Raw genomic sequence first — 12398 nt, forward strand, 5'->3', positions numbered from 1 at the left:
AAAGTACTTTCATGTAAATCATTTCACTGGAGCCTTTTTGCAGCCGTGTTGGGTAGAAAGGGCAAGTGCTGCAACCCAAAGAGGCCAAATTTCTTGTACTAGAACACAGTGAAGACAAATAGTCGGGATGAAAGCCCCTGGCTTCAGATGCCTAACTCTGGGCTCTTCAGTACAGATAGTATTCGAACGCACCTTGCTCTCAGGCTGCCTCCTAGTAAAATGGGTAGTGTTTTCTGAGAAAAAAATATGCATGGGCAGATGTCATGCTCAGAACCCTTAGTTTTTAAAGGACTCTTGACGGCTTTAGGTGTTGCTTAACTCCCAGAAGTTGTTTTATACTTTACAAATGTTTGACAACAAGTTTAAAAATATGTCTGTTTCTAATTAGTGTGGCCTAAATGAGACACAATAGCAAATTCATTTATTAAAGCAGTTGCTCAATCTCTAAACAAATCCATGCATTAGCATTGCTGAAGAAATATTTGATATCGAAAGCAAACTTTCATTAATGATGCTAAATTATTTGCTGCAAGAGAAAGGATTAGGCCCAGACTCGATGCTTCGTGTACAGTAGTACTTAAGAAAACAAAATTTTCACTGCATTTGGCCTTTGCCTATATCACAACTAAGGTTCCTGCAGCAGAGGTGGAGAATTTCCAGACTAATGAACTGATCTTTCCTTATATTTAAATTTCAAACCTAATTTTTTTGTTGTTGTTTAGGTAAGATCTCCTTCTAGAATAAGAGTTTAATATTTCATAAGTGTTTGAATTTTATATTTTGTTTTTGTATCAGGGGCTGCACTCAGCAGTACTTTCCAGTGCTAATGAGTATTATTCAAAAAGCAGGCTTTTCTTAAATGAACAAAAAGAATTGGTAAAGAGAATGGAAGTGCAGACAAAAGCATAATTCATAGGTTGATTGACTGTCCTTCTCTGTTGCCTGTGTTCAGTTTATAGCTCTACATAAAAAAAACGCAGTAGAGAGTTGAAAACAACTTAAACTTCAGCTTGAAGCAGAAACTGGACAAATAGGCAAACAAATATTTTTCCACCTCCCCATCCCAAAATATAGCCACTTAGGGCATCAGACCATCCAGGTCATTAGGCATTAGGCCGTAGCGGGTGGAAAGTGCTAGATGAGTGTGACATGGTGGAGGGAGGCCAGAAGCATGAAGCCTCATGGCTGTGGTCAGAGGACCCCTTAGGAGCCAGAAACTCAAGCAAGACAAAAGACCCTTTGACAGCCTCCCAGAGCCCTTGCTCCAAATAGGCTGACAACGGCCATCCATGACCCTGTAGAGTTGCAAAAATATCAGTAAAAGAAGGCCTGGCTGTCTCAAACCAAAGCTCAGTCTAGTAAAATGCAGAAGTCCTCTGCTTATACTCACTGGCATGCTCAAAGCCCGTTTTCATGCGTCTGTAGAGCCGATACCTCCACTCCCAAGCTTTCAGCTGTTTCTCTTTCTCTGTGTTGTCTAGAGTGAATCCTTCATTCTCCACCTGGGCAGAGAGTTCACTCACCCTCTCCTGGGCTTCCTGGACCAGTGTGTTGAGGTGCATCGCTCGGCTTTCCAGGCTGACAACTAAAGGGAAAGAAATGGGATGACTCTTCTTTCTTTCTGGGGAAATGGTGCTTCATTGGCAGGATTAGCTGAGAGTCTACTGTGGGTTTTTAAAAATGCCTTGGGAAAATGGGATCTGTGTTTGTTATTAACTATCTTATTATGATGAAGTCTAAATAGTGACATTTACAATCAGATTAAGTGGTCAATTCATCAAATTAAGATATTCCTGTTGCTCTGTGGCCCACCTGTAACATGCACCCCATTTTAGCTGCTTAGTGCAGCTAATTAGAATTCTACCATCAAGTACCCAAGAGGACCACTTTTAATCTAGATTGCACACATTTGTTTTCATGACGTATAGAGGGACAAACACTTAGAAGCAAAAGCTCCATAGGGCCAGGAAGGCCCTAGGAAAAGTTATCCATGAGGCAAGTTGCATTCTGGTGAAGTTGTTTGGTTTTTTGTTTGTTTGTTTTGTTTTGTTTTGGTAGAAACTGATTCAGATTTTCTACTGTTAAAACATTCTTCCCTGCTTATGGACATTTTTGTACATGCGTCTTATTATTAATCAACTATTTATTGCTAACAAAGTGTTCCACTATTGCTGCCACAGTTGAGCTAGTGAGTTCTGATGACTGGATGATTTGAATGCGATCAGACATTGCTCTTTGATTATTGTGTGATTGCAGGAATGATCTTCAGAGATGCCCAGGTCCAAGAGGGTAATTTATACAAGCTCCCCTTGCTGAGAGAAGTTATAGAGCTTGATATTTCTATTTTTCCCAGTGTATGATAGTGTTCATTTGATTTATGTCGATTGTTTACCAGCCCACCCTTGTGTGATTGAATGTTCATGTCAATGAAGGGGAAAGAACAGCTCTCATCCTTGTGCTAGGCAGGAAGGCTACTTCTTGCAGCGTTATGCATATGAAGTCCTGCCTAGATGGTCACTTGGTCACTTCAGAGGAGCCCCTCCTGTTACTGATAAAAGACAGCCTTGGCATGGAAATGTGGTAGGGGATCACAAAATAATCAAATAAATCAACACCAAGCTCTGCAGATCTGTTGCTGAAATGTGTTTGACACTCCCTGTGACCAAAACAATATTTCCCCCTGGTGGGTGGGAAAGAAATCCAACCATTTCATTCTTCTTATTAAGGGGGAAAATATTATGAAGATAACTCAAGTGAAAATTTGTTAGGTATATTTTCAAATGGAAATTAGGTGGTTATATATTCATATTCTCTGTGTTCATAGGCATGTTTGCATTAATTACAGGAAATGAATACTAATTTATTATTGCCCCTGCGCACCATCAGTCTAAATTTATTTACAGATGAGGTCAATGAAAAATTAGTTGAGTCTCTTTTCTTTTTCTTTCTTTCTTTTTTCTTTTTCAAGTTGCTGTTTAGAACACTCAGGACTGTGTTTTGCTGCAGATTTGTCATGGTTAATGAATGTTGCTGTAGCAGTCAATCATGTACTCTAAATACTGTCACACTTTTATTTAAAAGCCTCAGTCATGAGCCATGACAGAAAAATAAACAAATAAATATAAAGCTAAAAAACTCTTTCACTGAGCAGCTACACTATGCAGAATCCCCTGGGAAGGCTAAAGGAGGCCAGAATAAATGATAATATAAGTGCTGTGGACGTAGAGAAGCAATGATGGTGTATGAACGTGGAGGTTCTGGAGAAAAAATATACACATACACACACGTGGGCGCACACTCCAGTGGAAAAATTGGCAATATTAGTAGCCTCAAGGTGCAATTTCCTGGAGCAGTGAGATTGACAAGTCAGTACTAAATGCTGTTAATTTAACTAACTTCAGATTAATGGTAGAGTCTGCTGTGACTGAAGCCCTCAAACACAGTCTCATTATAGCCTTGCTGGGAAGGTCCTAAATATAGGCATTGACAGTTTAAAACAAATTCGTATACATTTGTGTATTTTTAGACATAGGTTAGGCGTCAGAGTTTGTGTCACAGTTTTCAGGTTGATTAATTGACCCAGTAACTGCACCCTCTATCCACTGCCCCCCTTCTTCCACTGCAAATTATAGAGAAAATGGGGGAATTGTCCTTGTTAAGTTATTCAGTAAGCTTTTTATTGTAAGCCTCATGTTTGAATTGCATGCATGCGTCAACACTTGGGTGATAGACACATGATTTATAAAAATAAATTTTTCTAATACTATGAAATCCCCCCTATTAATTTTTATATCCACAACAGTTATTACTGGTGTGAATTCCAGGTGGCATTTCAGATGGACAGCTTCTCTTGCGCTATGCTCGGCTCCCCTGACATTCTTCCTGCTCTCCCTAGCACCACACATTTTCTTTCTTTTCTGCATTCTCCCTTTCCTCCAGTGCTTTACACTTGATGCCATTTGAATTATAATGGTAAAGGGATTCCACTTCTTCAAGGTAAAGCATTTTTTGCCTGTTCAGAGACTAACAAGGGAACTCCATAGAAATTTATAGCCAGGTGGGCTTTCCAAGATTCTTTAGATTCCGGTGCTCATCAAACTGGGATAGCTAAACTCCAGTGTAATATAGTGGTGATGGTGGGTGGGGTGGGGGTGCAGTGGGCATCTCTGAAGCCCCAGTATGAATGTATGTGTCTTTTTAGAGCATCAGATTTTACAGGCAGTTTTGATGAAAGCACATTATTTAGAAATTAAATAGGTCTCTTATGGAGGAGAATAGAAAATTTTTCAAAAAGTTGAAGATGTTTTTAAAAAAGAAACTTTATAGAAATTGATTCCTTCTTTTCAGGTTGAGTCCCCAGGTGCCCCAGAAACTCCACTTAACTTGCCTCTGTTGTTAGAGGTAATTGCAGGGACAATTTAGAGAGGCTCTGACTGAGCCAGTGGTTTCCAACCATTTCACCAGGCAAACGTTTATTTTTTTTTCTATGGATTTTTTTTAATAGCTTAATAAAACATTCTCTTTTGAAAGATTTTTTTTTGTCTACCAAACCAGCTGACTTATAAAGTATTCATGTTTCTCCCTATTATTCATGACCCATATAACTGCCAACAGAAGCATCCGTTCAGAATGAGATAATCAACCTAACAAACTGGGTTAATATATTTTAAGCAGAAGCACGTAAATATGATAATTGTATTAGACTGCGTAGTTTTATCTTGAGTAATGGTGCAATAGGTTAGGCTCTTTGGCACCTTAAAAATTGTTCTGGGAACCCCATTCCTATTTTTGTGACCCCAGAATGGGAACTTTTTCAACCTCCTTATTTTAAAGATGGAGAAACTGAGACTCAGGGAGGGGGAATGACTTATGCAACATTTTATTAAAAACGTAAAGAACTCAGTGAACTTTCTATAAACCAAATGGAACATGAGTCAACCTATTATTTACATATTGCAATTCTCTAATCACTATTTGGCAAGAGATTGGTGAATTCATTTTGGCTGGTTGATTGGACTTAGAAGATAGAAAAGTTATGTCTGTTTTGTTATTTATTTTCCTGCCCATCCACTTCTCTTTTTCTTGGGTCCATTCCCCTTTTACTTCCACCCATAGGATATTTTCCCCTTGAGTACAGCATTCCCGATCCTTTTGCAAGATTTGGTCTTTTCTCTCATTTTAGTTGGTCCCTGCTCCAGCTAAGCGACTATCCCTCCGAGCAGCCCTGGCCAGCACAATGGAGGGTCTGTGAGTGTGTGGTAAGCACTTCAGCTGGGGCAAGACCACTTGGCGGCTCCTGAAACAGGCTCCGTGCTATTGTGGTGTTTAATTATCAACAGCATTTCTACCACCCAGTGCTTCTGAGTGGGTATTTGTTATAAGACCTGCCCTGCTAATTAACTACGGGATAGGGTGAGGAGTGGGGCAGGAACTTGGTGTTCAAAGAATACAATTACAGTTACTGTTTAAATCCTGAGATAAATAATGATCAGGGGCTGAACGCATTTTCTACACCATCAGAATCTAACCTATGGTTTGTCAACTACTTACTGTTTCTTAACTTTGCCCTTGCCCTGCAATTGCTGAATTGGGGCCTGGCTTATAATTGCTTAAATTTGAAAATATAATGAGGGTAAAAAGTAAACTAATTTTAATTTTTAGTTGAGGATTTTAAGGAACAATTCATTCGGCTTGATTGAAAAAAATGGACACATTTACCCATTACTAATGATATGCCATTTTTCAATTCAACAATAGTTTTCCATTATTATTAGCATTTTCCTCTTTTTTAATGATGAGAAAAATGAGGCATAAAGATAATCACTTAATCTCAGAGTTAGAAGGATTCTTTACAACAAACCTTAGATACCTTTTTCTATGGTACCTTGGGCCCCGTATGATTTTCTTCTAGAGGGGAACTCACTGCTTACTGACTTGGCTCTGTCCTTTTTCACACAACTCTGAATTTTAAAGAGTTTCCTTATCCTGAGCTGACATTTGTTTTCTTCTTATAGTCATGTGTTGCTTAATGACAGGTATATGTTCTGAGAAATGTATCGTGAGGTGATTTCATCGTTTATTTCATCATGCACAAACCTAGATGCTATAGCCTACTAAACACCTAGGCTATATGCTATAGTGTATTACTCTTAGGCTATAAACCTGCATAGCATGTTACTGTACTGAATACTGTAAGCAATTGGAATATAGTGATAAGTATTGTATCTAAACATTTGTAGACATAGAAAAGATACAGTGAAAATGCAGTGTAAGAGAAAAAAAGCAGTACACCTGTATGGGGCCCTTACTATGAATGGCACTTGCAGGACTGGAAGTAGCTCTGAGTGAGTGAGTGAAGGTGAAGAACCAGGACATTACAGTCCACTACTGTAGACTTTATAAACACGGTGTAGTTAGTCTACCTTACATTTATAAAAATATTTTTCTATCTCTAGTAATAAATTAAACTTACCTTATTGTAACTTTTTTACTTTATAAACTTTTAAATTTTTTAAAAAAGTTTTGAGTCCTTTGTAATAACACTTAGCTTAAAACACAAACACTTTGTATAGTTGTACAAAAAAATTTTTATATCCTTATTCTATAAGCTTTTTCTACTTTTAAAATTTTTATTTATTTATTTATTTTACTCTTTAAATGTTTTTGTTAAAAACTGAGACACAAACACACACACTAGCCTAGGCCTACACAGGGTCTGATGGTCAGTATCACTGTCCTCCACCTCCGCATCTTGTTCCACTGGAAGATCTTCAGAGGCAATAACAGGCATGGAACTGTCATCAACCATGATGACAATGTCTTCTTCTGGACTACTGCCTGAAGGACCTGCCTGAGGCTGTTTTACAGTTAATTTTTAAAAAACATATGTAGACGGATGCACTCTAACTGTAACAGGTATAATATAGGAAATATATAAACCAATTAACATAGTTGTTTATTATCATTATCAAGTATTATGTATTATACATAATTGAATGTGCTTCTATATAGCTGGCAGCATGGTAAGTTTGTTTACACCAGCATCACCATGAACACATGAGCAATGCATTATGCTATGATGTTATGACAGCTATGAGTCACTAGGTGACAGGAATTTTTCAGCTCCATTATAATCTTATGGGGTCACCTATATATAAGCTGACCACTGCTGACTAACACTTTATGCAGTGCGTGAATGCATTTCCAAAGTGGAGGCAATGTGGTAAAAGGGCTTTGGTGTCCTGTAGATGAAGCACTGCCTCTTACAAATGTGTGACCCTAACCAGTTACTCTGCCATATTGAACCCAAGTGTCTCATCTGTAAAATTGGCATAATAATAGCAACTGTCTCATAAGTTGTAATAAATTAGTGATAATCTTTTCACAGAAGGCTGTCAATTAATGGAGGTTTGTATTATTATCATTATTATATCCATTGATCTTATATTTTTTAGAGTCACACAAAATAAATCAAAATACTTGTTTTACAAAACAGCTCAATATTCTATCAAAAACAACTTTCCTCAAATAAAAATTTTCTATTCTAGCTACTGTTCAGAAATATATGCTAATAAGTGATACCAATTTCAACCCTATCTGTTATTTAAAGGAGAAAACAAGGTCACTTAGGTATAAACCTTGCATTGTAAGCCAAAATCCTATGGGCAACCAAAAGGAGCAGTTAAGAAAATTTATCTTTTCTGTTCATAAGTGACAACCTTCTAAGAACTTCACAAGTGACTTGTTTTAAGGTAGGAATGCCAAAGAAGTATTAATAATATAGAGATGTCCTAATACTTAAATGTTTTAAATTCAATAACCCTTACACCAGAAAAACTCGAAACATAAGTTCCAATATACCTGTCTTGTTAAGGTTCAGCACTCAAAACTCAATTTGGCGCCCACTTTGATCATATTTTCAGGTTTTTGCAAGGACTTTTGAGAGTGTGCTTCCAAAAAAGTTTTAGAGATCTAAAGATTAATTGTTTCATTTTAATTACTGTGGAACTTTCTTCTCCTAGAATTCATTACACCCAAACATGGGGCTCTGGAGTCTTCTTCCCTGCTACTTTATACTTCCCACCAGGACATGGATTCACAAGTCCAAATTATGTAAGTTAGGTCGTAACTGGTGATTCCTTAAGAAGCCAGAACCAATGACACAGAGTAGGACTCCTGCCCAAATTCAAAGGGGCAAATGGACATCTTTTCTAAATAAGACAAATGCACAAAAGACTCAAGTGCATTATTTAGGAAATCCAAAGCACATTACCTAATGACATCATAGGGGATTTAAGTCTGAAATTAAATAACCATGTCTTCTCCCAATATGTTCAGTGCTGTCCATAGATATATAGTGTGAGCCACATCATTTTAAATTTCCTAGTAGTAATATTATAAAAACAAAAAGAAATCGGTGAAATTAATTTTAATAATATATTTTAGTTAACTCAGTATATCCAAAATGTTATCATTTCAACATGTAATCAACATAAAAATTATTAATTTGCTATTTTATATTCTTTTTTTGGTATTAAGCCTTTAAAATCCAGTGTAAATTTTACATTTAGAACACATTTCAGTTTTCACTAGACACATTTCTTTTTTTAAATTTTATTTTATTATAAATTGGCAATTTATAATTTCATTTGTTTATGGGGTACAAAGTGATGTTATGTTTTGTGAATACAATGTGGAATAATTAAATCTAACTAACATATTCATCACCTCAAATACGTATTGTTTTTTTTGTGGTGAGAAAATTTGAAATTTACTCCTGTAGCAATTTTGAGATGTATGATACACTGTTAGTAACTATATTCACTACACTGTAAAATAAATTTAAAAAAACCCTTATTCCTCCTGTCTGAGATTTTTCTACCCTTCAACCGTTATCTCTGCCTTCCCCTAAACCCCCATCCTCTGTAACCGGCATTCTACTCTCTGCTTCTATGAGTTTAATTATTTTAGATTCCACATGTAAGTGAGAACATGAGGTATCTGGCTTTCTGTGCCTGGCTTATTTCACTTTGCATAATGTTCTCCAATTCCATCTATGTTGTTGCAAATGACAGCATTTTCTTCTTTTTTTAAGGCCAAAACGTATTCCATTGTGTATACATATGTATGTATGCATCATTTTCTTTATCCATTCATCTGTCGATGGTCACTTAGGTAGATTCTATAACTTCGCTATTGTAAATAGTGCTGCAATAAACATGGGAGTACAGACATCTCTTCAACAAACTGATTTCAGATCTTTTGGGTGAGTACCCAAAAGTGGGATTGTTGGATCATATGGTAATTCCATTTTTAGTTTTTTTGAGGAACTTCCATACAGGAGATATAATTGCTGTACTAATTTACATTCCCACTAATAGTGTATGGATCTCCCTTTTCTCTACATCCTCACCAATACTTATCTTTCATCTTTTTGATAATTGTCATTCTGACAGGTGTGAAAGGATATTTCACTGTGTTTTTAATTTGCATTTTCCTAATAATTAGAGATGTTGAGCGTTTTTTTCATGTATCTGTTGGCCATATGGATGCTTTTGAGAAGTATCCATTCAGGTTCCTTGCCCATTTTTATTTGATTTACTTATTTTCTTCCTATTGAATTGTTTGAGTTCCTTACATTTTGGGGATATTAACCCCTTATTGGATGTATGGCTTACAAGTATTGTCTCCCAGCCCGTAAGTTGTCTCTTCACACTGTTAGTGATTTCCTTTGCTGTGCAAAAGCTTCTTAGTTTGACATAATTTCATTTGTCCATTTTTTTCTTTTGTCACCTGAGCTTTTGGTGTTATATCCAAAAAATTATTGCCCAGACCAGTGTCATGTAGTTTTTCCCTAATGTTTTCTTCTAGTAGTTTTACAGTTTCTTGTCTTATATTTAAGTCTTTAATCCATTTGGAGTTGATTTTTGTATATGATATAAGAGTCCAATTTCATTCTTCTGTTTGTGGATATCCAGTTTTCCAAACACCATTTATTGAAGAGACTATTCTGTTCCCATTTTGTGTTCTTGGCATCTTTGTTGAAAAAATTGGCTGTGCATGCATAGTTTCATTTCTGGGCTCTCTATTCTGCTCCATTGGTCAATGGAGTAGATACATTTCAAATATTTGATAGTCATCTGTGGCTACTGGCTTCTGTGTTGGACACTGTGGTTTTAGAATATAAAAATATACAAACTTTAAAAAGTGCTTGTATTTGGCAGGGTTCTGCAACACAAGATGGGTAAAATGTTTAAATTATTTACCAGAAACTCTTGGGTTGTTTTATTTTGTTTTTGAGAGTTATATTGGTTAACAATTTTTTTTGACCATTTACAATGTGCCAGGTAATGTGAGAAATGTTTTAATGGTATTATTCCATTTAGTTCTCAACAATCCTAGATAGGTAGCAGGTAGCCAGTCTCCAAGAAGGCCTCCGATGACCTCTGACTGCTGTTGTTCATACCCTTGTATAGTTCCCTCCTTCACTGTTCCAGGGTTGGTCTGTGTGATCAAGAGAATTCAGCACAAATGACAGTATGTCACTTCTGAGACTAGGTTTCAAAAGTTGAAAGGTGTTGCTTCCACCTTGGTTGGTTTCTCTCTTTCTTTATCAGATAATTTTCTCTGGGGGAAGCCAACTGCCATGTCATGGAGCAGCCATATAGAAAGGCCCAAGTAGCAAGGCATGCAGGGCTGGTTCCGATAGCCACTGTGAGTAAGCTTGGAAGGGGATCCTCCAGCTCAAATAAGCCTTAACATGACAGCAATCTCATGTTATCTAGACTCTCTAGCTAAAGCCTTTCCCAGATTCCTGACCCACAGAAACTTTGTAATTTTCAGTTGCTGTTTTTGGGTAGCTAAACTTGTATAACTAATACAAGTAGATACAAATGAAGAAACAAAGTCCCAGATAGGTTAAGGAATTTTCCAATAACTACAAAATATCAGATGTAGGATTTGAAACCAGACTTCTCTGACTCCAGAAATTTAATTTTTAGCCTCTGCTAAGGATTTAATTTAAAAGCTGAACCAAATTTTGTTTTTTTCCTGCTGTTGTTGTTGTTGTGTGTGTTTATGTGTTAAAACTTACAGGAAAAAGTCTGGACACTCTCTAAATTTACAGCAATGGTTAAACTGAGGGAATTTAGGGATGGGGACCTAGATTGTGTGTGCATGAGAAATATCTATTTAGGGATGCATTGAGTGGGCTGTCAAAAACATCTTTTAACTTTATAATGTTTTACTTTTTGACAGGGAGAAGATATTTTGTGATGCATGTATATTTAAAAATTAAAAAAGAACAAAAGAAAGAAGAGATGACTATCAAAAGAAGGAAATCCTGCTATTTGCAACAACATGGGTGAACCTGGAGGATATTATTCAAGGTAAAATAAGCCAGACACAGAAAGACAAATACTGTATGTGGAATCTAAAAAAGTCAAACTCATAAAAGCAAAGGGTAGAATGATAATTGCCATGGGCTGGGGGTGGGGAACATGGGAGATATTGATCAAAAGGTACAACCTTTCTGGTTATGAACAAGTTCTGAAGAGCTAATGTTCAGCATGGGTGGTGATAGGTGTTTTAATTAATTTGATTGTGATAATCATTACACAGTGTATACACATATCAAATCATAACGTTGTACACCTTGAATACATTCAAATTTTATCTGCCAATTAAATATTTTAGAATTAAATAATCAAGAAAATACAACTATCAACTTGTGAAGGACAGGTGACTGGAACTGAGACTGTGGCCACCTGATGTTTAAATAGTTATTTGGAAACATAAAAAAAGTCAATGCAGTTGATATTTAGTAATATCGTTCCCTTCATAAGAAATAATATATTCACACTATTCAAAAGAAATAGGCTTGGGATTCATTCAATTCAATTAAACAAATATTTATGGAATGCCTCCTGTTTGCTGGGGATTCAGTGATGAATGAGACAGACATGTCCTGTTCTTGTGGAGTTTACATTCTAAGGCGGGGAGGCAGAAAATAAACGAATAAAATCATTGAGAAAAATGTGGTAAGTGCTCTGCAGAAAATGACAACAGAGTGATGTGATTAGAAAGCGACCTTTTAGATTTTGGAGTTGGTGGCCAGAGAAAGTCTCTCTTGAAGATGTCACATTTAAGTTGAAATATGGATGTTAAGAAGGAGCTGGCCATGTAATGATCAAGATTAAAAGCATCCAAGCATTCCAAGTAGAGGGAATAGCTAGTACAAAGGCCCAGTAATAAGATAGCTTGGCACATTTAAGGAACAGAATGGAGGCCGGTGTGGGGAAGGGTGGTCAGTATAAGACAGGAACAGGTTTGTAAGTCAGAGTGAAGATCTATACCCCGATTTTTACTAACAGATAAAATATTTGGGGCTTATTCTAGAG

At 36.6% G+C, this 12398-nt stretch overlaps 1 protein-coding gene across 1 annotated transcript in view; it reads right to left on the reverse strand.

Moving 5' to 3' along the window:
* The window catches only part of LOC123621170 (ankyrin repeat and fibronectin type-III domain-containing protein 1-like), a 61029-nt gene that overhangs the window by 26023 nt on the left and 22608 nt on the right, over positions 1-12398 (reverse strand). The window contains exon 4 of the mRNA XM_045527006.1: positions 1391-1585. Within this exon, the coding sequence (XP_045382962.1) occupies positions 1391-1585 (195 nt within the window). The remainder of the gene's footprint in view (positions 1-1390; positions 1586-12398) is intronic.

Source organism: Lemur catta, chromosome 15, assembly GCF_020740605.2.
Source record: "Lemur catta isolate mLemCat1 chromosome 15, mLemCat1.pri, whole genome shotgun sequence".
Lineage (NCBI taxonomy): Eukaryota > Metazoa > Chordata > Mammalia > Primates > Lemuridae > Lemur > Lemur catta.